The sequence below is a fragment of the Oncorhynchus mykiss genome, chromosome 5 (genome assembly GCF_013265735.2).
Source record: "Oncorhynchus mykiss isolate Arlee chromosome 5, USDA_OmykA_1.1, whole genome shotgun sequence".
Taxonomy (NCBI): Eukaryota; Metazoa; Chordata; class Actinopteri; order Salmoniformes; family Salmonidae; genus Oncorhynchus; species Oncorhynchus mykiss.
This window is the reverse complement of record NC_048569.1, coordinates 44,706,504-44,733,634: the sequence shown is the minus strand read 5'-3', so window position 1 is coordinate 44,733,634 and position 27,131 is coordinate 44,706,504. Positions and strand designations below refer to the sequence as shown.

Sequence of the window (27,131 nt, the reverse complement as noted above, 5' to 3'; positions counted from 1 at the left end):
AGTATGAAGTATGTAGGAAGAGCACGAAGTGTGTCTTACTCTCTAGGTTGAGTATAAAGTATGAATTAAGAGTACGAAGTGTGTCTTATTCTCTAGGTTGAGTATAAAGTATGTATTAAGAGTACGAAATATGTCTTACTCTCCAGGTTGAGTATAAAGTATGTATTAAGAGTACGAAATTTGTCTTACTCTCTAGGTTGAGTATAAAGTATGTATTAAGAGTATGAAGCATGTCTTACTCTCCAGGTTGAGTATAAAGTATATACAATATGAACTATGTCTTACTCTCCAGGTTGAGTATAAAGTATATACAATATGAAGAGTATTAAGTATGTCTTACTCTGCAGGTTGAGTATAAAGTATGTATTAAGAGGACGAAGTATGTCTTACTCTCTAGGTTGAGTATAATGTATGTATTAAGAGTACGAAGTATGTCTTACTCTCCAGGTTGAGTATAAAGTATGTATTAAGAGTACGAAATATGTCTTACTCTCCAGGTTGAGTATAAAGTATATACAATATGAACTATGTCTTACTCTCCAGGTTGAGTATAATGTATGTATTAAGAGTACGAAATATGTCTTACTCTCCAGGTTGAGTATAAAGTATATACAATATGAACTATGTCTTACTCTCCAGGTTGAGTATAAAGTATATACCATATGAAGAGTATGAAATATGTCTTACTCTGCAAGTTGAGTATAAAGTATATACAATATGAAGAGTATGAACTATGTCTTACTCTGCAGGTTGAGTATAAAGTATATACAATATGAAGAGTATGAACTATGTCTTACTCTGCAGGTTGAGTATAAAGTATATACAATATGAAGAGTATGAACTATGTCTTACTCTGCAGGTTGAGTATAAAGTATATAAAATATGAAGAATGTCTTACTCTGCAGGTTGAGTATAAAGTATATACAATATGAAGAGTATGAACTATGTCTTACTCTGCAGATTGAGTATAAAGTATATACAATATGAAGAGTATGAACTATGTCTTACTCTGCAGGTTGAGTCTCTGGCAGCCTGAACTGGACCCTCTGATCTCACACTTGTAGATGTCTCCTTTCCTGTCCTGTTTGTATCCACTCCAGGGAGAACCAACCAGCAACCTGGGGGAACACACACGCATGCATGCATACAGACAAGCAGGCAGGCAGACAGACAGACAGACATTTGCATACTGATTACATAATAATTACAATGGCATGTATGTCTAAATTACACACAATTATTGGTAGCTCATACCATTGTTAGGGAATACACTGATGTTACTGTCCTTGTACTTCATATTTGGATACAGTACATACATTCACAACAAGACAATGGCAGTTACAGAGTTTTTCATTATATACAGATGTGGAAGGTAAACACATACTCTACCAAGGTCATCATTGACAGTTAACCTTAGGGGGGAAAGTATAATAAACACCTTAACCCTGAAGGGCAAAGGACAGCGACATTTACAGTGAAAGGATGTTTTCAGACTCTGCCTGTTGCATGAGAAGGAGAGAGCCATAATGACCAGTGCCAGTGCTGTTGGTGGCTCAGGATCCATGGTGTTACTGCCATGTGAGTCAATCAGTCAGGACACACACGGCCACTATATTACACAGCATGACGTCAGACCAGCCTACCACACTAGAAACAAGTCACACTCATTATCCTTTCTTGAAGCCCACTCCATTACACATCACTGAGGAAAGCCCCACCTTGCTAGACTACTTTTATTTGTTTTAATTAGGCAAGTCAGTTAAGAACAAATTCTTATTTACAATGACAGCCTAGGAACAGTGGGTTAACTGCCTTGTTCAGGGGCAGAACAATAGATTTTTACCCTGTCAGCTCAGGGATTTGATCTAGCAACTTTTCAGTTACTGGCCCAACGCACTAACCACTAGGCTACCTGCCACCAACTACAGTGTGAACAGAGAGACCACTCAGCAGCTGATCTGTAAACTATTTCATATTCTGCTGGCTTTGAATCTTCATTCATGACCGAAATTATCGGTACCCTTGATAAAGGAGAGCAAAAAAGGCAGTATAAAATATATAGTACAATTACTGAGCTTTATAAAACGGGTTGTTTGGATCCTGGATGCTGATTGGTTGATAGTTGTAGCACCACAATCCCCACATTCCATGTGTAATGCCTGTTAACAGTTCCATTAGATTTATCACAACCCAGCCAGTCAATTTATACAAAACAAAAATATAGACACATCATGTAAAGTGTTGATCCCATCAGCTGAAATAAAAGATCCCAGAAATGTTCCATACGCACAAATAGCTTTTTTCTCTCAAATTTTGTGCACAAATTTGTTTTCATCCATGTTAGTGAGCATTTCTCCTATGCCAAGATAATCCAACCACCTGACAGGTGTGGTATATGAAGAAGCTTTTTTTACACAGGTGCACCTTGTGCTGGGGACAATAAAAGGCCACTCTAAAATGTGCAGTTTTGTCACACAAGACAATGCCACCGATGTTTTAAGTTTTAAGGGAGCGTGCAATTGGCATGCTGACTGCATGAATTAGAGAATAGCATTAACGACCAGCCTGTTTGGTTACAAACTTCAGAACCTCAGAACTAACAACTGGATTTTTGGCCGGGACTATATTATCTGGTGGAAGGGTGAAATAAAACGAATTTACTCATTAAAATAACATTTTTAATAATGTTTTTAATGCCATTCGTCGTTTAAAAAAAAAAAAACATATTGGCAACCATTTTATAAAAGCAATAAGGCCGCCGAACCCATGCATTGTCGTGTGATAATAACAGGTCTTAGTCGGGAGATAACACACAAATAATCCTGGGTTCTAGTGCTTATTGTTTAAATACCGATGCTCCAAAAACATTTCAAATGTAAATATTTGATTAAACAAGTAATAAAAAAATGATCTAAAAATGAACGGCAACCCTGTTTTCAATACTTTGTGCACTCTCCCCTTGCGAGGATAATTGCACTTTGATTCCTCCATGCAGAATCTTTCCAGATCCTTGATATCCTCTGCGCTTATGAACTGCCCTCTTCGAGGTTTTCAATGTGGTTCAAGTCCGGAGACAGAGATGGCAATTACGAAATGTTGATTTTGTGGTCAATTAACCATTTCTTTGAAGATTTCGATGTGTGCTGGAAGAACCACTTGCAGCCAAGTTTCAGCCTCCTGGCAGCGGCAACCAGATGAATGCCCTGGTACTCGGTATATTTCATGATGTCGTCGACCTTAACAAGGATCCCAGGACCAGTTGAAGCAAAATAGACCCATAACATCAAAGATCCACCACCATATTTTACAGTGGGTACGAGGTTCTTTTCTGCATTATGCATCCTTCATTTGAGGCCCAACCCACCACTGGTGTGCATGGCCAAAAAAGCTCTGTTTTCGTCTCATCGGACCATAGCACCCGGTACAAATCCAAGTGCCAATGCCGTTTAGCAAACTTCAAACATTTACATTTTGTTGGTTGCTTTCAATAAAGGCTTTATTTTTTTAATGGCAACCCTTCCAAATAGCCTATTGGCCTGAAGGTGGCTTCTAATTGGAGATTTGGAGATGGCCCTTGGCCTTTTCTTTGCCTCCTAAATGATTTCTCACTGCGCGTCGGGGCAAGATACACTTGGGTCCGCTACCAGGGAAGTTTACCACCGTGCCAGTGGTTTTAAACGTCCTCATTTTGGCCATAATGGCAGTAAGCGGTGTATTTTTATTTTTTACACATGGTCTGTCAACAACCATTTGTCTCTTTTAATTTGGGAGTTCTGTGCCTTTTCCCATGGTGACGGATGACAAATGGATTTGACACGCGTGTTCTCTATTTTTGTCTCTCCATTGTTTTCAGTGTACAATATCGCTCAGTATTTGTATTGTTTATTTTATACAGTCTTTTTTTTGGCTCATATTTATCAAGGGTGTCTATAATTTCAGTCATGACTGTATATCTTTTTTTGGCCAGGACACAGTGTGTTGGTGTGATATTAAACCGAATAAAGACAGAATAGAAGCCCAAAGCATGACCTCTGGTATCAGTAGTATGCAGGAGAATAGGCTTGTCAGATAACAGCACTTCCTCGACCATGCTAGTTTCTACAGATATTAACATGTATTCCACTGGTTACAGCTGAAGAAACATTTCAGTTCCATTGTGAACTTGGTACACATTTGCCAACGGTTGGCATTCGTGTTTCGCTGTGGTTTCTCCGAATATCCCAAAACTCCCAGACGCTCCTACTGACTTTGTGTTAGAGCCAAAGCCCTCACTGCGTGTCGGGGCAAGCACTGTTCCAGTGGTTTTAAACATCCTCATTTTGCCATAATAGTGTTAAGCTGTGTATTTGGTTTAGAGTTTTTATTTTATTTTTTTATTCTTATTTTTTTACACATTGCCTGATTTCTGAAAGTCAACAACCATTAGTCTCTTTTAATTTGTGACAACTAAAGAAACATTATGAACTTGGTACACGTTTGCCAATGGTTGGCATTCGTGTTTCGGTGTGGTTTCTCTGAATATCCCAAAACTCCCCTACGCCCCCACTGACTTTGTGTTAGTGCCAAAGCCCACATTCTGAGACAGGAGGCAGCCAATTAGACAAAGGGAGAGAACTTTCACCTGGCCATCTCTGTGATGTCATACACTCTGGCTTTCAACGCAACAAGGCACCTCTTTTCTCTGGGGTTACGAGGTCTTTATGCCTCTCATTTCAAATGGGGTATTTATCAAGATTACAAATGACGAAACCGTAAACCTCTTTCCACTGTCATTTTGTCAAAACCTAGTCTCGTCCACCAGCCAGCTCTCTTCCTGTTGAGTCAGTCCAGGGACGAGGTTAGTCAAAACCACATTCAATTGAAGTCCACTTAAGTCCTTGACGCAATTATACAACCCATCATCAGCCTAAGTGGTGGACATCTAGTTATTTGTGTTTCTCAATCATTTCCCAAGTTAAATGTTTCTCAGAGCCCTTTCCTTTGTTAACAATGTTTCCATCCACACATAGTTAATACGCCATAGGTTAACCCAGGCTCAGTCTCCATGTTTGTTTATGACGGGAAACGAAAGGAAGGCAGCTATGTCCCTGGAGAGATGTATTCAAAAGGAAAATGTCTCCTCTGAGATCTCCCGGATGCAGACAGGCGGCACTACGGACTACAGGAAGTGTGTGTGTGTGAGCGAGACGTGAACCCAAGAACCCTGTCTGTGACGTCTGCTCTGTGGTGATCAGCAGTATAACTCTATAATGTGAGTGTGTGGGCATGTGTGTGTGTGTGTGTGTGTGTGTGTGTGTGTGTGTGTGTGTGTGTGTGTGTGTGTGCGCGCGCGTGTGTGTAGTATAGTGTTGAAGTGCCTAGATCTTGCTCCGTTGCCAACCCTGCTGAGGGTCATGTGACCTACTGTAAGAACAGGAACAGCATTAGCTTGAGAAAACGGATGCCCACCGCAGGGGTTCCAAATCCAGCAGCTACACAACAGTTCTGCATCTCTCAGACCCAAACGAAGCTCGGGCTTGTTTTTAGCTCTCCTGGCCCCTGTACGGCGTGCGAGAATGATTTGGACACAGTGCTACTGTCGTAACTGTACATCAGCACAGCGTAGTGCAAGTGTGCATCTGTGGAGGTGCTGAGATGCTGGTCTTACCATGTCAGAACGTAACACTGTCTAGCACTTTCTACCACTCTGTACTGCTTGTGTAGGGCGGCCTATGCATGACTCCGTAGTCTCGTCTCACCATTTTCCCTGGTGATTTCTGAACTGTTTCACGGTGTATCCAAACTCCTCGAGGGCAGGTCCAGAGAATACCTTGGCTCCTGCCGTCCCCACATTAAAGGATAGGGACCGGGGGATGCTCCAACCTGCAGAGGGAGAGAGGGAGAGCGAGAGAGAGAGAGGGAGAGCGAGAGAGAGATCACACTGCTATCATAAATAACACTCTCCTCCACCACAAATATGCTGCAGCAGCGAGGTTCAGGGTTGTGTAAGACGGGGAGATGAATTGAATGTCAAAACAAAAACAAAAAAACACCACACCTTCTTCGTCTGTGATATGTGCTATGAGGTGCTTAGCTTTTACGCGTGTGCGCATGTAAGTGCGCGTGTGTGTTATCCTTGTTCCCAGGATACTATGGCTGTACCAGGAATAACAACAAATTCCTAATACCAACGGCAATGTAGTACTATGCAGTGTCAGGTTTTGCGATAGTAAAGATGTCAGAGACATTCAAACACATCCTTCAAGGCATAACACCTTAGGCATCCATAGTGAAAAGTAAAGAAAGTATTTTTCCACCATGTGAACTGAAGCTCAACATATAACGACAGTGGTAATAACACTCAACTCTGGTTTTTAGACGACCTTGCTAGCATTTATCACAATTCACACATACAGCAGACCGAAGTGCTCTCATTGTTCTATTGTAAAAGCAAGGTAAGAATTCCAACGGCCTTACATTTCCCAACAGCACTTGAAGATGGATTCGACTAGAGACCGGGATCTGGCTGCGTGCGATCCCCAATCTGGACGAGTCGAAGCACGACAGTGTGCACAGATTGCTGGTCTAAGGTGCAGACGTGTCAGTGCAGTGGCTGCTTACAGAGGACACACAGTAGCCGAGGGGGCCTACTGAGATGAGGGTGAGTGATATCAATCCACTGGCGAGGCCTTTCGGGACGACAGAACGACGAGTCACGTCACGGCGCCATCCATAAGGTCTATAACAGAGCCGACGCTGAACAGAGAGACGCCGAGTAAGAATAAAACACTTTTCTTTTTGGAGCTAACAGCACTGACAGCACTGACTTGGCTGATAGCTGCTTTATTGAGGAAAGGTTTTACTCACTATGACCGTTGTCTTACAAAACTACAAGTCGCTCTGGGTAAGAGCGTCTGCCAAATGACCAACACTTAAACACCACACTCAGGTTAAGTTCACATACCATACAGGGCCTAACCTAACACAGGCCAGGTGAACTTTACCCTTCCAAACAAATGGAGAAATAGGGATCCCGGTTCCGTAGTTTGCAGCATTTTCCTCCATACTATTACTAGACAGCTAAGATATGATAGTATAGTCACTTAAGTGCTATCGTGGTTCAGCATGCCTTCAATGAGTCACGTCACATCCAAACACTAAAACAGGGCTGTGAGAGGGCCAAAGGCTCCAAGTGACACCATATTCCCTGTGTAGTGCACTACTTTAGACCAGGCTATTCCCTATGGGCCCTGGTCAAAAGTAGTGCACTACATAGGAACTAGGATGCTATTTTGGATGCAACCTTGAGATGAATCCACCTGCTAGAGTGGCGGGGCAGAACAGGATGTGAGCAGGTGACGATCACCTTATTAGTCACACGGGTGAGTTGTGGTCACACTGATGGATGTTTCTTGGCTACTACATGATTTCCGTCTGTGTTATTTCATTGTGCCGATGTCTTCGCTGTTATTCTACAATGTAGAACATTGTAGAAGGCTGCATGTAGAACATTGTAGAAGTAAAGAGAAACTCTGGAATGAGTAGGTGTGAGAGAGAGAGAGATACAAAGAGATATACAGAGAGAGATACAGAGAGAGATAGAGATACAGAGAGAGTCCCCACTGGCCCTGGGTAAACCTTGCTGATTCAGTCCCAATGTGGTTCCAGCCGGCTGGGTGCATTGTGTGCAGCAAGCTGAATAACCCACTTTAGATCCCTGCTCTGTGACTGACTGAGCACCTCATTGGACAGTGGCTGGGTAGGGGAGGACTCTGGTGAATCCATGTCTATTGGGAGTTTATTTGATTTGATTTGATTTATTAGGATCCCCATTAACCGACGCCAATGGCAACAGCTAGTATTACTGGGGTTCGACATATAACGAGAAAGACATTATATACAAAATACTTTACAATTTGCATACATTGAAAAATATGATCATGCAGTGTGTGTGTGCGCATCTATCAGTTACACATACATGCCAGTACATACACACAACAAGTAGGTCACATGAGGGAGAGGCGTTGTGCCGTGAGGTGTTGCTTTATCTGTTTTTTGAAACCAAGTTTGCTGTTCACTTGCGCTATATGAGATGGAAGGGAGTTCCATGCACTCATGGCTCTGTATAATACTGTATGTTTCCTTGAATTTGTTCTGGACCTGGGGAACTGTGAAAAGACCCCTGGTGGCATGTCTGGATGGGGTAAGTGTGTCTGTCAGTGCTGTGTGTAAGTTGACTATGCAAACAATTTGGAATTTGAACACATTGATGTTTCTTATAAAAGCAAGAGGTGACGCAGTCAGTCTCTCCTCAACTCGTAGCCAAGAGAGACTGACAGGCATAGTGTTTATATTAGCCCTTTGATTACATTGAAGATCAAGACGTGCCGCTCAGTTCTGGGCCAGCTGCAGCTTGACTTGGACTTTCTTTGGAGCACTTGACCATATGACTGGACAATAATCAAGATTAGAGGTCGACCGATTAATCGTCATGGTTTCAAGTTTTCATAACTTGAAACGGCCGATTTCAAGTTTTCATAACAATCGGTAATCTGCATTTTTGGATGACAATTATGGCCGATTACATTGCAACCCATGAGGGAACTGCGTGGCAGGCTGACCACCTGTTACGCGAGTGCAGCGTCAAAAGGACCTTGTGGCTGCGATGAGCCAAGGTAAATTGCTAGCTAGCATTAAACTTGTCTTATAAAAAACAATCAATCTTCACATAATCACTAGTTAACTACACATGGTTGAATATATTATCTTCACATAATCACTAGTTAACTACACATGGTTGATGATATTACTAGGTTATCTAGCTTGTCCTGCGTTGCATATAATCAATGCGGTGCCTGTTAATTTATCATCGAATCACAGCCTAATTCAACTTCGCCAAACGGATGATGATTTAACAAAAGCGCATTCGCAAAAAAAGCACATTCGTTGCACAAATGTACCTAACCATAAACATCGATGCCTTTCTTAAAATCAATACAGAAGTATATTCTTTTAAACCTGCATATTTAGTTAAAATAAATGCATGTTAGCAGGCAATATTAACTAGGGAAGTTGTGTCACTTCTCTTGCATTCAGTACAAGTCAGGGTATATGCAACAATTTGGGCCGCCTGGCTCGTTGCGAACTGTGTTTCTTCCTAACAAAGACCGTAATACATTTGCCAGAATTTTACATAATTACGACATAACATTGAAGGTTGTGCAATGTAACAGCAATATTTAAACTTAGGGATGCCACTCGATTGACAAAATACGGAATGGTTCCATATTTCACTGAAAGAATAAACTTTTGTTTTCAAAATGATAGTTTCCGGATTTGACCATATCAATAACCAAAGGCTCGTATTTCTGTGTGTTTATTATAATTAAGTCTATGATTTGATATTTGATAGAGCAGTCTGACTGAGCGGTGGTAGGCAGCAGCAGGATTGTAAGCATTCATTCAAACAGCACTTCACTGCGTTTGCGAGGAGCTCTTAGCAATATTTGATTTACAACGCTGTTTATGACGTCAAGCCTATCCACTCCTGAGATTAGGCTGGCAATACTAAAGTGCATAAGAACATCCAATAGTCAAAGGTATATGAAATACAAATGGTATAGAGAGAAATAGTCGACGCGTCATAATTCCTATAATAACTACAACCTAAAACTTCTTAACTGAGTTTACAATTGGCTTATTCATCCCCCTCCTCTCCCCTGTAACTATTCCCCAGGTGGTTGCTGCAAATGAGTATGTGTTCTCAGTCAACTTACCTGGTAAAATAACGGATAAATAAATAAATAAAAACTGGGAATATTGAAGAACTGGGAATATTGAACCACCAGCTTTCATATGTTCTCATGTTCTGAAACGTTAGCTTTTTTACATGGCACATATTGCACTTTTACTTTCTTCTCCATCACTGTGTTTTTGCATTATTTAAACCAAATTGAACATGTTTCGTTATTTATGAGACTAAATAGATGTTATGTATTATATTAAGTTAAAATAAAAGGGTTCATTGTTCATTCAGTATTGTTGTAACTGTCATTATTACAAAGATATATAAAAATCGGCCGATGAATCGGTATTGGCTTTGTTTGGTCCTCCATTAATCGGTATGGGTGTCGGCGTTTTGAAACTCTTCGGGCAAGAGTCGAAAGAATGAAGTCGGTGGCTTTCTGAATGTTGTCGCAGCACGCTCTTCTACACACCTCTACAAACCTCTGCCAGAGAAGTAGGTGTGTCCTCCTCCTTCGCACAGCTCATTGTAAACCTCATCATGAGGATACACTGTATATACAAAAGTATGTGGACGCCCCTTCAAATGAGTGGATTCAGCTATTTGAGCCACACCCCTTGTTGACAGGTATATAAAATGGAGCGCACAGCCATGCAATCTCCAAAGACAAAACATTGGCTGTAAAATGGCCTTCTTGAAGAGCTAAGTGACTTTCAACGTGGCACCGTCATAAGATGCCACCTTCCAACAAGTCAGTTCGTCAAATTTCTGCCCTGCTAGAGCTGCCCCGGTCAACTGTAAGTGCTGTTATTGTGAAGTGGAAACGTCTAGGAGCAACAACAGCTCAGGCACAAAGTGGTAGGCCACACAAGCTCACAGAATGGGACCACAGAGTGCTGAAGGGCATAGTGCGTAAAAATCATCTGTCATTGGACTCATTATCGAGTTCCAAACTGCCTCTGGAAGCAACGGCTGCACAATAACTGTTCGTCGGGAGCTTCATGAAATTGATTTCCGTGGCCGAGTAGCCACACACAAGCCTAAGATCACCATGCACAATGCCAAGTGTCGGCTGGAGTGGTGTAAAGCTCACCGCCATTGGACTCTGGAGCAGTGGAAACGCTTTCTCTGGCGTGATGAATCCCGCTTCATAATCTGGCAGTCCGACGGATGAATCTGGGTTTGGTGGATGCCAGGAGAACGCTACCTGCCCCAATGCGTAGTACCAACTGTAAAAATTGGTGGAGGATGAATAATGGTCTGGGGCTGGTTTTCGTGGTTCGGGCTAGGTCCCTTAGGTCCCTTAGTTCCATAGCAACAGTTTGGGGAAGGCCCTTTCCTGTTTCAGCATGACAGTGGCCTCGGGCACAAAGCGAGGTCCATACAGAAATGGTTTGTCGAGATCGGTGTGGAAGAACTTGACTGGTCTGCACAGAGCCCTGACCTCAACCCCATCGAACACCTTTGGGATGAATTGGAACACCAACTGCGCTCCAAGCCTAAGCTCCAACATCAGTGCCCGACCTCATTAATGCTCTTGGTTGAATGGAAGTAAGTCTCCGCAGCATTGTTCCAACATCTAGTGGAAAGCCTTCCCAGAAGAGTGGAGGCTGTTATAGTGGCAAAAGGGGGGACCAACTCCATATTAACACATGATTTTGGAACGACATGTTCGACGAGCAGATGTCCACATACTCTTGGTGATGTAGTGTATGAGCATGCCTGGCTGACAATCATTTTCATAGCTTCAGGCAACAGAATATCTCACCGGGTTGCCAACCCAGCTCTCACCTGAGAACACATGGAAATGCAATAGAGCCTGATCTAACCTGCAATAGTGCTGCTTTCCCAACACTGTTGACGTTCAACTGCAGAAAACACTCTCTTTCTAAATCTAGCGGATAACTAGTCCTAAAATCACAATACACCGCACTCCAAATGCAGTCTTCTATTCCCGATATCCATAATATCTTAAATTATTTTGGTACCCCTCCAGCCTCATCTGTACTGATGTTTTCAAAGGAATGTCACTGAGAGATTGAAGCAACGTTATCTTGTGCCCAGGTATCTCAGGGGAGCCTTTAGAAACATTTGTATACTTTCCATAGAGAGCCAACTAGCGTAATCATAGCGTTGATACAATTGCATCAGTAGCCTGTATTGCACTGGAATATCTCTGGCAGTTGACACGTTTAGCAAAATAACGTTTTCTAATCTTAATCTAAATCCATAGAAGTGCAAACGTACTTACATTGGATCAAAAGCAACGTCAAAACAGTCCTCTTTGGATTCAACTCCATCGTTCCAAGAATGAGAAAAAAAACTAGGTGATGAAAGCGGGCGCCTCTTCGTTCCCTGTGCAGTTTTAACTTCAGCAGACCTCTCACCGTTGTTAAAGTTCAGAACTGGGCGCTCGGGTCGGTTGACACTAGTTATTGAAGCCACAAAGTAAAAATGGATATCATAAAAATGTATGGGGGAAAAAAGCTTTTTGGTCTTAATATAAGGTTGTGGTTAGGCACAAGGTTAGCAGTGTGGTTAAGGTTAGGTTTAACATCAGATTTTTTAGAAGAAACATTTTGGAAATAGGCAAGGTTTAGCCATAGCTATGACTTTGTGGCTGTGGTAACTAGTAACAGCCTGCTCGGGACGGCAGAGACAACGAGGGTACTGACATTTCAAGGAGTAGCATACAAATACAGGACTACGCTTTTATGTGGAGAGAATGACACCAACATGAACAAGCCCCTTTTAATATCACATGTTAAGCCCATTTTAATATAATTTTTCTGAGTGAAAAGGCACCTATGAATTAGGGCCGGCCCTAGCCATTTGGGGGCCCTAAGCAACATGTTTTTTAAACATTTTGTAAACTCGAGCATCATTGGATTTTCTTTCACAAAACCCCTTTCTAATTTTGTAGACTGTGGTTGTGTCTTTATTTTCTTAGTTACTCAACATGAAGTTTACTAGCAAAGACACATCTCACGTGATGACGTCATAATATAACACTGCACCTACAACAGTCACACTGTGGGATGTGGTGAGGTATGTGTGGTGACAGTGTGTGAAGTTCTCTGGGACCATTCTATACAGGCAGGAAGTGCTTTATCTTCTTTAGACTCCTTATAAGATCATCCGTTCAAGATAACTATCTGCTGTATACTGTACGTAGGCTGACGTAGGACAACAACCTATCCCTCAATGTCAGTAAGACCAAGGAGTTGATCGTGGACTACAGGAAACAGGAGGGGGGGGGGCAGGCACGCCCCCATCCATTCCCTAAGTTCTAGACCTCAGCTGTATCTGGTAATGAATGGTGTGGCTGTTGAACAAGTTTACGAGACTAAATTACTTGGTGTTACCTTAAATTGTAAATTGTCATGGCCGAAACATGTAGATTCAATAGTTGTAAGGATGGGGAGAGGGCTGTCTCCAAAAAGCAAGTCCTGCAGGCTCTAGTTTTGTCTAATCTTAATTATTGTCCAGTCGTGTGGTCCAGTGCTGCAAGGAAAGACCTAGTCAAGCTGCAGCTGGACCAGAACAGAGCGGCACGCCTTGCTCTTCGCTGTTATCAGAGCGCTGATATAAATACTATGCATGCCAGTCTCTCTTGGCTAAGAGTTGAGGAGAGACTGACTGCATCACTTCTTATTTTTTATAAGGAACATTAATGTGTTGAAAATCCCATCGTTTGCATAGTCAACTTACACACAGCTCTGACACACACATTTACCCCACCAGACATGCCACCAGGGGTCTTTTCACAGTCCCCAAATCCAGAACAATTTCAAGGAAGCGTACAGTATTATATATAGGCATTATTGCATGGAACTCTGTTACATCTCACATTGCTCAGATGAACAGCAAACCTTGTTTAAAAAAAACAGATAAAGCAACACCTCAAGGCACAATACCCTTATTTGACCTAGATAGTTTGTTTATGTGTATTGATGTGTGCCTTTAAAAATTGTTTTGTTTTTTATTGATGTAGTTCTGTCCTTATCTACTAATGTTCTGTATTATATCATGTTTCATGTTGTGTGGACCCCAGGAAGAGTAGCTGCTGCTTTGAAACAGCTAATGGAGATCCTAATAAAAGACCAACATCTGCATCGATGGGGCTGCAGTGGAGCGGGTCGCGAGCTTCAAGTTCCTCGGTCCAAATCACTAAGGACCTCAAAATGGTCCACACACTCACAAATAGTTGTGAAGCAGGCATGACAGTGCCTCTTCCCTCTCAGAAGGTTGACAAGATTTGGCATGGGCTCTCAAAATCCTCCAAAAGTTCAACAGCTGCACCATTGAGAGCATCTTGACTGGCTGCATCACTGCTTGGTATGGCAACTGCACCGCCCTCAATCGCATGGTGCTACAGAGGGTGTTGTGGACAGCCCAGTATATCACTGGGGCCGAGCACCATCCCATCCATGACCTCTATATCAGGCGGTGTGTTAGAATGGCCCGGAGAATTGTTCAAAACTCCAGCCACCCAAGCAATAGACTGTTCTCTCTGCTTCCAGACGGCAAGCGGTGCACACTCATTTGCTCACACACGCTCGCACACACACACACGCGCACACACACACACACACTTAATTTGCTCATACACATAACATGCACACACATTCATACTGACTCCACACACACACACACACACACACACACACACACACACACACACACACACACACACACACACACACACACACACACACACACACAATCATGTACACTGTTGCTACTCTGTTGATCATTTGTCCGGATGCCTAGTCACCTTACCACTATACATGTCTACCCCACTATACATATCTACCCTTCCCACTCCAGTATCCCTTGTAAACACATTCATACTGACTCCACACACACACACACACACAATCATGTACACTGTTGCTACTCTGTTGATCATTTGTCCGGATGCCTAGTCACCTTACCACTATACATGTCTACCCCACTATACATATCTACCCTTCCCACTCCAGTATCCCTTGTAAATATGGTATTGACACTGACCCTGGAACTGACCCGGTATATCCGAAGTATGTAGCTTACTTACTTTCTCATGTTCTTCTTATTTTATTTATTTTATTTCTGCCGGGGGCACTACTTTATAGTACTACTGCTATTGATTACTGCATTGTTGCGAAAGAGCTGGCATGAAAGGCATTTCACTGTACTTGTGCACATGACAATTAAACTTAGTAATGCAGTATCTGCTATAATTCAAGCGCTTAGTGACACACCCTCTTTTTTGTCTTTCAACACAGACATGGACATTCGCCAATGAGTCATCGTCATGATGCGGTAGTCTGATTTAGGGGATTTGCATTATGTCCGCGGGCTATATGCTTCCAGATAATACGGTACAGAAATGTGACAGGGGACTCTTGGACTACTTGTTACTCAAGCCCACCCCGCCCCTGACCCCCGTCTATTCATAGTTACCTCCCTGAAAGACTATACACCATTTCCTCAAGCTCTCAAAAAGTCTCCAACTATTCGGTCAGGTAGTAAATGTGAACATATTTCTCCAAACTTGTTTGGACCTGAGTATCAGGGTGTGTTCGTTACAATCCTCTACAGCAACTGACATTCCATGAGACAATACCAGCTGCACTACAGTAATATTCTGACCCATGGGTTTGATCTTAGGACAGTGACGGATACAGTACCCTCGGAGCTACCCTTCTGAGATAACACGGGTGTTGTTTACAATGTGTTTGAGATAGTATTTGTTGAACACACTGTTGGTCTTCCCACTTCACATCAAAAGAGGTTGAGAGACATAGTAAACAGTATTACGGAACTCCGAGGCAGAGCGGTGGTCAGGGTTCTCTCTCTCTCTCTCTCTCTGTCTCACACCACAGATCCCCAAATAATACCCATGTGGTGTTATATACCTGACCCGAGACTGAGATAAATTAAACAGAACCACAGCTCTCGGCATTTACAGTGAAGTGGCAGGTTTCACAATAATATGGTCATGAATTCCTGGAGGATGAAAACACAAACTGTGGGTGTCTGTCTGTCTGTCTGTCTTTAGTTATTGTTCTTTACAAGACACAAACACCTAGAACACACAAGCATAATCATAATGGAAGCTGCCTTGCCCCTTTCCTTTCAATCTGAAACCATGAAGCCCATCCTGTGTGTGTAATGGGGTCAGTATGCCTGCATTGCCCAGACTGCCCACTGACTGTGAACAAGATCCAGCTGAAAGGATTAACTGATGTGTACAGTAATCCCAAACGCATGAGCAACCTGTCTGCAACAGAATAGCTGGCTTGCTGCCTGCCCTTCGGAGAGAAAACGTAGACTTTTTAGCACACAGCAAAAACTCACGCAAACATACACACGAACGTGGCACTTATGCACGCACACAACTAACTCACCCGCTATAGCCTACAATTATACTAATTCAGTTTTATGGCATGATTTACGCCATTGATGTTCAACATTAAAAAACAAGGCTTTATTTTTTTTTTTGCATAAGATCCTTGACAACATGTGCAATGCTTTCTAAATGCTTTCAAATCTGTGCTAATGAGAGTACATACAGTATGACAAACCAGTGCATTAAGTGGACATTTCACAGCAGTGTGTATGACTGGACCATATCAGTCAGATGCAGGCTCAGCCCCCTCCCTCCATCCCACCCACCCTCCCTCCCTCCCTCCCTCGGTCAAAGTGGACTGAGACGATAGATCAGTGATCCTCAAACCTGCTCCTGGAGAGTCAAAGTAATGCAGGTTGTTATGCAACCTTAGCGCCATCACACCTGATACAACAACCCCTTGAGACAGACTGTTAACATGAATGTTATTAAATGTCAAATCGAGAAGCTGGTCAGCACACGCAAATTTGGTTCTGGGTTTCAGAGTACGGTTACTGATTCAACTCATCCGTAATCAAATCTTCAACGCCTTCATCGGCTGACTCCATCACCGCCGAGCTGTGACAAATAAGTTCTCCAGAAGGGGACAGGATGGAGGATCGCTGTGTTAACATTATCTTACACATTTGACAGACATTTGATCTTTATTACTTGTGCTTTCAAAAGTGATGAGTGTCTCGTATATACAATGCAACGTATGCAAAATATGGGAACAAAATGCAGATAGATTCAGGAGGAGGATAAGCCAAGGTGCATAAATATCAAAAGAGGGGGGGGGGGGGGATGCAACTCACATTCACGAGTGTCACATGGTGAGGGTGATTTCAAACCTCTACCGGTCCGTCATAGGCTGTCAAATCACCCCCAGTATGTGACCGTCAATCGCCCAAGTTTCCCCGATTTTGACCGTCTTCATGACAAACGTCTTTTTGTTCGGCGCTACTGTCAAATGAAGACATCAGGAATCAGGTTACACTCCACTGAGAGGCTTTCTGGGTGACTGTAGGCTACCTCACGAATCAATCTCCCAAAATAAGAAAAGACAGAAAAGAAAGAGGAGCCAAAAAACTAAAATCTTAGCGGATGGAGGCTAAATTAATCTAGTTCCAATACACATTTTGTTGGACATTTCGATTTTCGATCAAAATATAAGACCAATGTTTTTATTTTAAAATACTACGTTTGTTTGTTTTATCTAATTCAGATGATGTCAAAGCTCCATATACTCCATATTATTAAGGCCGAACATTTTCATTATACTATCACCATACTATCATACAGTACGTAGCACCTGAGAAACGTTGGAGCAAATGAGTTATTTTCTCTCTATTACTGACATATACACTCTTAGAAAAAAGGTGCTAAGTAGAACCATACAGGTTCTTCAGTTTGTCCCCATTGGGGAACCCCTTTCGGTGCTGGTTATAATCCTTTGCAAAGAAACCCCTGTATATGGTTCTACCAAGAACCGTTTTATCATCATCATCTAAAGGTTCTTCCTTTTATCTTTGGAGGGTTCTTCCTAGTACCCTTTATGAATGGTTCCACCAGCCTTATTAGCCTTCACCTTTAATTATTTATGACAATATATTACATATATCATAAGGCCTTTCTTTAAGGGCCTAGTTCTACCAGAACACAGTGGTGTTAGGAATCTCCTGGTTTACATGCCACATCAGGCCTGCAAGTCACATTATGCTGGCTTGCAAAGTGATGTGTAATTCCTATTGGAATCCAGCCAGAGTTAGGATAGCCAACAAGTGGAATTATTAATCAGCCTCAACCTGCATTCAGAATGACTGCCAGGGTAGGGAAGTCTGAATACTGAGACTTCCTCAGTCATCTAAACTGGAACAACCATCTAAGTAACAAATCCAACCGATTGGATCAGTTTAGAAAACAGTATGTTATTTATATTTGTGTAGCATAAAATGTATTAGCCAATCAATATACATGCAAAAACAGAGATATTACAGTAAAAAAATATAACAAATACCCCTGCATGCTGGGAAATACTATATATGGCTCTATGTACAACCCTTCTTGCCTTTCTTCCAAAAACAGTTCTTAGCATGTTAAAGTTTCTAGGTAGAACCCTTTGCCTTACAAATAACCCTCGACTTCCGAAAAGGGTTTCTTCTGATCAAAAATGGTTCTTGGTAAAAACCCTATCCCTCTACAAAGAACTCTTTTGGAACCCTTTTTTTTCTAAGAGTGTAAGGCCTTCTTGATACATGCTGGATTTATGTCCGTTTTAGCTCAAATTGTTGCAAACAACTTTATGTACAAGCTTTACATTCACTTACATTAACAGCACAATCAAATGTTTTCCTTAATACTGTAAAGGTGCAATCTGTAAATTCTCTACCCCCATGTCGTGACAAGATGAATACAAGTATTTATGTCAATAGCATCTATTCCTCCTCTTCTTTTATACAGAATATATTCTTTTGGTGGGTACACTCGCATGCACCTCTTTACTATTCGGAGGAACATTTTTGTTAAAACATACAACAACAAAAAAATCGAACTTAAAGACTGAGCTTGTAAGACTAGAACATTTTGCAAATGTCCGTGTGTCAAAAGCAAACATTCTGCTTAGAAGATGAGGAATGTGCCAAAATAGAATTAATAACACGTTTTAAGACATACCATAGGTTGACAGTGTTTCATTAAAAAGTATCAAACAACTAGGACACAGGATTCGAACCCATCGCAGATTGTCTGTGCAAACCCACCAGAGTTCACGTGGACTTGGGCAACTTTGGTTTAATGCCATAGTCTGGGGTGTTTTTAGTGGCATTGGGATGTTCTAAGTAAACCTGAGAATGTTTTGTTCTGTTGTATAAAGCTGATAAGGTTGTGGCATCATATGATCAGTTCTGAGTCAGGATGCCATACATCTAGGTCTTCTGATGTCTCTTCTAGCTTAGGTCCTTAAGGTCCAGGTCTTGGTACCCAAGTTGGATAGACGGAAGACCACAGTGTACAAGTTCAATGTTTCCCAAGGCTTCTCTTTCCACGGAACCCGGACCAAGTTGTTATTACGTCTGGTAGACCATGTTGTTCATATAGATGGGCCACATCACTTTCAGGTGAATAGGTTGGTGCAGAACCATAGATAAACTCTGGCTTTTCCTCTGACCTGATGGCATTCAGGTGAATGGGTTGTTGTGGTATTTCCTACGGTATCTCCTCTCACTGACCTGATAAAAGACCTAAAGACAGTGGGGCACAGACAGACCTACAGGGTGGTGGGAAGGGTTAATTCTTCATGTCCTCCTTCTCCATGTCCTCCATGGATTTTCTTTTGAAAAATCCAGCCTGGTAAACGGAGCAAAGGAGAAAACATGGAATTTACAACCCAATTCAATCCAAGTCTGAAGTTTGATTTGGATTTGAAATGGATTTGGATTTGAATGGAAATGGATTTGGATTTGAAATGGATTTGGATTTGAATGGAAATGGATTTGGATTTGAATGGATTTGAAAGTGTATTGCACACATGGTCACACATGTTGAACCTCTCTATAATGCAAGCCTGTGCTATGTTATCTCTTCCCGATTGACACAAGCAGACAGAAGGTCGTGAACACCCACATACCTTCCATAGGGCGAAGATGACCAGTGCCAGAATGAGAAGTCCTATTAGGATACTGACTATAATGATCCACAGCGGTATACCTCCCAAAGCCTCTTTAGACACCTGGATCTTCACCTGAGATAGAAACGAGAGTGTTACACGGCCCAGAAAACCAACAAAAAGGACAACAAGCAAACACATCAAATCGCATGAAAATGTATAGGTCATTGCTCTCACATCTCTGGCGTGATTCGCGGTGCTCAACATGAAGAGATCCGTGTTCTGGTTCTCCAGGGTGGCATGAACTATCATATGAAGGCTGGTGAACTCTGCCTGCTCAGCAAAGAATTGAATCAGATGAGTGAATCAGAATCAGTCAAAAAACACAATCATTCAATCTTTCATTCAATCAATCAATCAGTCAATCAATCAATCAATCGATCACTCCATTATACTCACTTTGATAAAGGTGGGCTTCCACACCCTGAAGGTAACATTGACCTGGCTGTTGTTGACGTGAGGGATGGAGCAGTCAAATGACTCACATGGGTGGTCCTTACAGCCCTGCAAAGAAGAGGATACACACTGTGAGACACACGCACAAGCGCAGACGCACACACACACACACACACACACACATTGTTGACTCACCACCAGGAAGTCACTGAGGGTCTCTTTTTTAAGGTTGAGAGTGTGGACATTGTTGTGGTTGATCTTTAAAGGGTTAATCAGATGGCCGGCATGGCATCTCACATCCTGTGGGAGACAGACAAGATCCACCGACAAATCAACCATCAGTCAATCCATCACATTGGATCGAGTTGATCCACACCACTAAAATTCTGCAGTCTGCTTGAATTCACAGTGTGATTATCTGTTGACCGGCAGAGAACCCCGTGCAGAGTCTCCCTCTATGCTACAGCACATGTACCACAGGGAGAGAGAGAGAGGCCTTACCTGTGAGGAGGTGACGTGAGTCAGGTAAAGCAGGATGTTCTCTCTGGGTGAGAGGTACGGGTACTTCACCCTTAGCTTCAGAGGAGGAGTCGCCATATCCACATCCCTATTAATCTGGAGGTTAGAGATACGGTTTAATAGCGGGAGCCGGGTTCACTGAGATTTCCCCCACCACCCAAACTCATTCTCGTTTCAGGGGATAAATGATGTTGAGAAACTGGTCAATTGTAATGAATGATTTCTATGAGCAGCGTGACGTGAAATGGAGCTGTTAAAGAATACGTACATCTGAATCTGTCTTCTCTGCTGCCTTCTCTGCTCTGATATCTGCATGATCAGTGTGTGGTTGTGAGTGTGTGTGCTGTTGTAGCCCATTTACTTGCAAAAAGTCGGCATGAATTCAAAGTGCTGCATGCGACCACGCCATGCAGACAGCAAGTAGGCTATACAGAGCATCGCTTAAAAAAGACGGCCATAGTCTATAACTAAACGGCCATAGTCTATAACTAAACGGCCATAGTCTATAACTAAACGGCCATAGTCTATAACTAAACGGCCATAGTCTATAACTAAACGGCCATAGTCTATAACTAAACGGCCATAGTCTATAACTAAACGGCCATAGTCTATAACTAAACGGCCATAGTCTATAACTAAACGGCCATAGTCTATAACTAAACGGCGATAGTCTATAACTAAACGGCCATAGTCTATAACTAAACGGCCATAGTCTATAACTAAACGGCCATAGTCTATAACTAAACGGCCATAGTCTATAACTAAACGGCCATAGTCTATAACTAAACGGCCATAGTCTATAACTAAACGGCCATAGTCTATAACTAAACGGCCATAGTCTATAACTAAACGGCCATAGTCTATAACTAAACGGCCATAGTCTATAACTAAACGGCCATAGTCTATAACTAAACGGCCATAGCCTATAACTAAACGGCCATAGTCTATAACTAAACGGCCATAGTCTATAACTAAACGGCGATAGTCTATAACTAAACGGCCATAGCCTATAACTAAACGGCCATAGTCTATAACTAAACGGCCATAGTCTATAACTAAACGGCCATAGTCTATAACTAAACGGCCATAGTCTATAACTAAACGGCCATAGTCTATAACTAAACGGCCATAGTCTATAACTAAACGGCCATAGTCTATAACTAAACGGCCATAGCCTATAACTAAACGGCCATAGCCTATAACTAAACGGCCATAGTCTATAACTAAACGGCCATAGTCTATAACTAAACGGCCATAGCCTATAACTAAACGGCCATAGTCTATAACTAAACGGCCATAGTCTATAACTAAACGGCCATAGTCTATAACTAAACTTCCTCAACAAAATAGTGTGGTGACTTTGAGAGAACTTTGAGTTGATTCAATTGCAACAAGTACAAAAAGAAAATGTTACATTCACGTGTATATTTCTCCCATTTACGGTGGTGTAATCATGTTCGATTTTTCCCCCCCCTGGGATTATAGGCTATGCTTTTATTTCTTTATTTATGAATTATTGTTTTTTTTGTTTGTTTTGCCCCTTTTTCTCCCCAATTTCGTGGTATCCAATTGTTAGTAGCTACTATCTTGTCTCATCACTACAACTCCCGTATGGGCTCGGAGGCTGAAACCCATGCAATTATCTCGGGGAAGAAAATTGCTAAACTCTCTGGAAAAAATATCAAACCCTAGTCAGAGAGAATCAGTAAAGTCACAGGTCTTTCAGTCACAGTTGAATCACATTTTAGCTTCTTCAAAAGCTGAGGCAACTCAGAATACGTGTCTTACTTTTGGGCACCACTTGGTCTCACCAGACTCAGGGCACTCTGACTAACCTGGTCTCACTATAGTATGAAACATGGTATTTCCATCATCCACATCTATACCATGGTAAAGATTAGGCAACACCATGGTGTTATTTAGGTGCATGGCAGTACCGTCATACTCAAAAGCTCAAATCATGGTACATTTCCATGATTCAGATCTATACCGTGGTACAAATGATGCAATACCACGGTAATAAGTGATAAATAGATGTAATACCAAGGTACATAGTAGTACCGTGGTACATATTTGTAAGAGATGTCTTACTTTTCGGGCACACCACTTGCCCATATCTAAACAGGTATTAGTCTCTCACTAGACTCTGACTAACCAGGTCTCACTAGACTCTGACTAACCAGGTCTCACTAGACTCTGACTAACCAGGTCTCACTAGACTCTGACTAACCAGGTCTCACTAGACTCTGACTAACCAGGTCTCACTAGACTCTGACTAACCAGGTCTCACTAGACTCTGACTAACCAGGTCTCACTAGACTCTGACTAACCAGGTCTCACTAGACTCTGACTAACCAGGTTTCACTAGTGTATAACTGGGATGATACTGTATGTATGTACAGTACCAGTCAAAGGTTTGGACACACCTACTCATTCAAGGGATGATCTTTATTTGGACTATTTCCTACATTGTAGAATAGTGAAGACATCGAAACTATGAAATAACACACATGGAATCATGTAGTAACCAAAAAAAGTGTTAAAAGATCCAAAATATATTTGAGATTCTTCAAATTTCTTCTTTTTGCCTTGATGACAGCTTTGCCCACTCCTGGCATAGTAACGATAAAGAAAAACTCTGGAATGCATCGGTGTGTCCAAACTTTGGACTGGTGCCGCATGTCTTACCGTGTAGCTGATCTTGACCTCTTCTCCTATCACACTGGTGCCGTTGAAGACCCTGGGGTGCTGCTCTCCCTCTTTCACTATGATGTGGTCCTCCTTCATGTGCCTGTCACTGAGAGACGGAGGAATGAGGAAAGGAGACGGAAAGATTTGGAAAACGGTCAAACGTTTTTTTTTGGGGGGGGGGGGGGGAACCTGTGCAAATAAGAATGCACGCTGCATGTGTTGCAGGCGCTGTCTGTACTCACGCTGTGAATCTAAGTCCAGCCTCGTACTTCACAGGGATGGAGATTTTCACAGAGTTATCAAAAAGGGTGCTGTTCACTTCGTCGCTGTCACTGTAGTAAGGGGAAAGCCATTGCATTTGAATTTTGACATTACGATACTTCTTTTGATCGCTCATGTATTTTCTGTTGTCGTTTAGATTTAGTGTGACACCATGGCTTACTGTACCTGGTCGCAGTTACGTTGATCTGAATTTCCTTCCAGATATGTGCAGGGTTGACTTCAAACAGGATCTTAAAGACCTCCTGCAGAGAGAGAACAAGCAGACACATCAGCGGCCTGAAGTCCATAGTGAGTCTAATGGTATTGCAAAATGTTGCGAGGATTGTCTTATATATACAGTCCCAGTCAAAAGTTTGGATACACCTACTCATTCAAGGGTTTTTCTTAATTTTTTTACTATTTTCAACATTGTAGAATAATAGTGAAGACATCAAAACTATGAAATAACACACATGGAATCATGTAGTAACCAAAATTGTTATGCAAATAAAAATCTATTTTATACTTGAGATTCTCCAAAGTAGCCACCCTGCCTTGATGACAGCTTTGCACACTCCTGGTATTCTCTCAACCAGCTTCATGCATTTCAATTAACAGGTGTGCCTTGTTAAAAGTTAACTTGTGGAATTTCTTTCCTTCTTAATGCGTTTGAGCCAATCAGTTGTGTTCTGACCAGGTCGGGGTGGTATACAGAAGATAGCCCTATTTGCTAAAAGACCAAGTCCATATTAAGGCAAGAACAGCTCAAATAAGCAAAGAGAAATAACAGTCCATCATTATTTTAAGACATGAAGGTCAGTCAATGTGGAACATTTCCAGAACTTTTCAAAAACAGTCAAGCGCTATGATGAAACTGGCTCTCATGAGGACCGCCACAGTAATGGAAGACCCAGAGTTAGCTCTGCTGCAGAGGATACGTTAATTAGAGTTACCAGGCTCAGTCCAAATAAAAAGTAACAGACACATCTCAACATCAACTGTTCAGAGGAGACTGTCAATCAGGCATTCATGGTGGAATTGCTGCAAAGAAACCACTACTAAAGGACACCAATAATAAGAAGAGACTTGCTTGGGCCAAGAAACACGAGCATTAGAGCGGTGGAAATCTGTCCTTTGGTCTGATGAGTCAAAATTTCAGATTTTTGGTTCCAACCGCCGTGTCTTTGTGAGATGCAGAGTAGGTGAACGGATGATCTCCGCATGTGTGGTTCCCACCGTGAAGCATGGAGGAGGAGGTGTGATGGTTTGGGGGTGCTTTGCTGGTGACACTGTCTGTGATTTATTTAGAATTTAAGGCACACTTAACCATCATTGCTACCACAGCATTCTGCAGCAATACGCCATCCCATTTGGTTTGCGCTTAGTGGGACTATCATTTGTTTTTCAACAGGACAATGACCCAGCACACCTCCAGGCTGTGTAATGGCTATTTCACCAAGAAGGAGAGTGATGGAATACTGCATCAGGTGACCTGGCCTCCACAATCACTCGATCTCAACCCAATTGAGAGGGTTTAGGATGAGTTGGACTGCAGAGTGAAGGAAAAGTAGCCAACAAGTGCTTAGCATATGTGGGAACTCCTTCAAGACTGTTAGAAAAGCTTTCCTCATGAAGCTGGTTGAGAGAATGCCAAGAGAGTGCAAAGCTGTCATCAAGACAAACGGTGTCTACATTGAAGAATCCCAAAAATATATTTTGATTTGTTTAACACCTTTTTGGTTACTACATGATTCCATCTGTTATTTAATAGTTATCATGTCTTCACTATTATTCTACAATGTAGAAAATAGTAAAAATAAAGAAAAACCCTTGAATGTGTAGGTGTGTCCAAACTTTTGACTGGTACTATATATTTACAAAACAAGATATGGAGGATTGGAAATGATGTAGACAATTACATTGATGGAAGCTACAATCTGCAATATTAAAGCTGATCTACCCCCAACATTTTTTTTATCAATAAATAAAACATTTAAAATATTTAGAAAGAAATATATAATAATAAAGAAACGTCTTACCTCTACATTGCTTTTGAGGAATGGATATCCCACAGCACACTCAACTTTGGTATTATTTAGACTACAGTCTTTTTCTTTGGGCTGCGGAGTAAAGGGAGAGATGTCAAAACATACTGACAGAAATTATGACTGTGAAATGAAATCTGGATGTTCAAGACAGTAGAAGTAGAACGAACTGCAAAAATCACTGAAGCTGGAGACTCATATCTCCCTCACTAGCTTTAAGCACCAGCTGTCAGAGCAGCTCACAGATCACTGCACCTGTACATAGCCCATCTGTAAACAGCCCATACAACTACCTCATCCCCATCCTGTATTTATTTATTTATCTTGCTCCTTTGCACCCACAGTATCTCTACTTGCACATTCATCTTCTGCACACTTATTTGTATTGCTTTTAATCTTTTTAATGAATGTATCTTATTAACACTTTGTTCTAGCTAGCTATTTGTGTAGGTAGCTATCAAGTAAACGCAATGATCGAGTTACTCTTGTCATTTTATTGTTTTAAGTCTTTTGCTTGTAGTGTGATTTGTCTGTTTAATTGCTATATTGTAATTACTTTGCCACCATGGCCTATTTATTGCCTAAACTCCCTTATCTTACCTCATTTGCACTCACTGTATATAGACTTACTGTTTATTCCATGTGTAACTCTGTGTTGTTGTATGTGTCGAACTGCTATGCTATATCTTGGCCAGATCGCAGTTGCAAATGAGAACTTGTTCTCAACTAGCCTACCTGGTTAAATAAAGGTGAATATATATATATATATATATATATATATATATATATACACACACAGTGCCTTGTGAAAGTATTCGGCCCCCTTGAACTTTGCGACCTTTTGCCACATTTCAGGCTTCAAACATAAAGATGTAAAACTGTATTTTTTTTGTGAAGAATCGACAACAAGTGGGACACAATCATGAAGTGGAACGACATTTATTGGATATTTCAAACTTTTTTAACAAATCAAAAACTGAAAAATTGGGCATGCAAAATTATTCAGCCCCCTTAAGTTAATACTTTGTAGCGCCACCTTTTGCTGCGATTACAGCTGTAAGTCGCTTGGGGTATGTCTCTATCAGTTTTGCACATCGAGAGACTGAAATTTTTTCCCATTCCTCCTTGCAAAACAGCTCGAGCTCAGTGAGGTTGGATGGAGAGCATTTGTGAACAGCAGTTTTCAGTTCTTTCCACAGATTCTCGATTGGATTCAGGTCTGGACTTTGACTTGGCCATTCTAACACCTGGATATGTTTATTTTTGAACCATTCCATTGTAGATTTTGCTTTATGTTTTGGATCATTGTCTTGTTGGAAGACAAATCTCCGTCCCAGTCTCAGGTCTTTTGCAGACTCCATCAGGTTTTCTTCCAGAATGGTCCTGTATTTGGCTCCATCCATCTTCCCATCAATTTTAACCATCTTCCCTGTCCCTGCTGAAGAAAAGCTGGCC

General features: G+C 41.7%; 2 protein-coding genes across 3 annotated transcripts in view; both read right to left on the bottom strand.

Annotated features, from left to right (window-relative positions):
- Positions 1 to 12,408, bottom strand: part of LOC110523919 (integrin alpha-2) — a 31,688-nt gene extending 19,280 nt beyond the window's left edge. The window contains exons 1-3 of the mRNA XM_036977636.1: positions 11,976 to 12,408; positions 5,739 to 5,862; positions 1,009 to 1,118 (exon numbers count right to left, since the gene is read on the bottom strand). Coding sequence (XP_036833531.1) covers positions 1,009 to 1,118; positions 5,739 to 5,862; positions 11,976 to 12,024 — 283 coding nt within the window. The 5' untranslated portion in view covers positions 12,025 to 12,408. The remainder of the gene's footprint in view (positions 1 to 1,008; positions 1,119 to 5,738; positions 5,863 to 11,975) is intronic.
- A 3,769-nt stretch (positions 12,409 to 16,177) lies between these two features.
- The window catches only part of itga1 (integrin, alpha 1), a 73,317-nt gene continuing 62,363 nt past the window's right edge, over positions 16,178 to 27,131 (bottom strand). For both annotated transcript variants that reach the window (XM_036977634.1, XM_036977635.1), the window contains exons 21-30: positions 25,671 to 25,751; positions 23,818 to 23,894; positions 23,613 to 23,702; positions 23,368 to 23,476; positions 20,662 to 20,775; positions 20,356 to 20,460; positions 20,164 to 20,268; positions 19,942 to 20,037; positions 19,726 to 19,839; positions 16,178 to 19,445 (exon numbers count right to left, since the gene is read on the bottom strand). In XM_036977634.1, the coding sequence (XP_036833529.1) occupies positions 19,386 to 19,445; positions 19,726 to 19,839; positions 19,942 to 20,037; positions 20,164 to 20,268; positions 20,356 to 20,460; positions 20,662 to 20,775; positions 23,368 to 23,476; positions 23,613 to 23,702; positions 23,818 to 23,894; positions 25,671 to 25,751 (951 nt within the window). In that variant the 3' untranslated portion in view covers positions 16,178 to 19,385. The remainder of the gene's footprint in view (positions 19,446 to 19,725; positions 19,840 to 19,941; positions 20,038 to 20,163; positions 20,269 to 20,355; positions 20,461 to 20,661; positions 20,776 to 23,367; positions 23,477 to 23,612; positions 23,703 to 23,817; positions 23,895 to 25,670; positions 25,752 to 27,131) is intronic.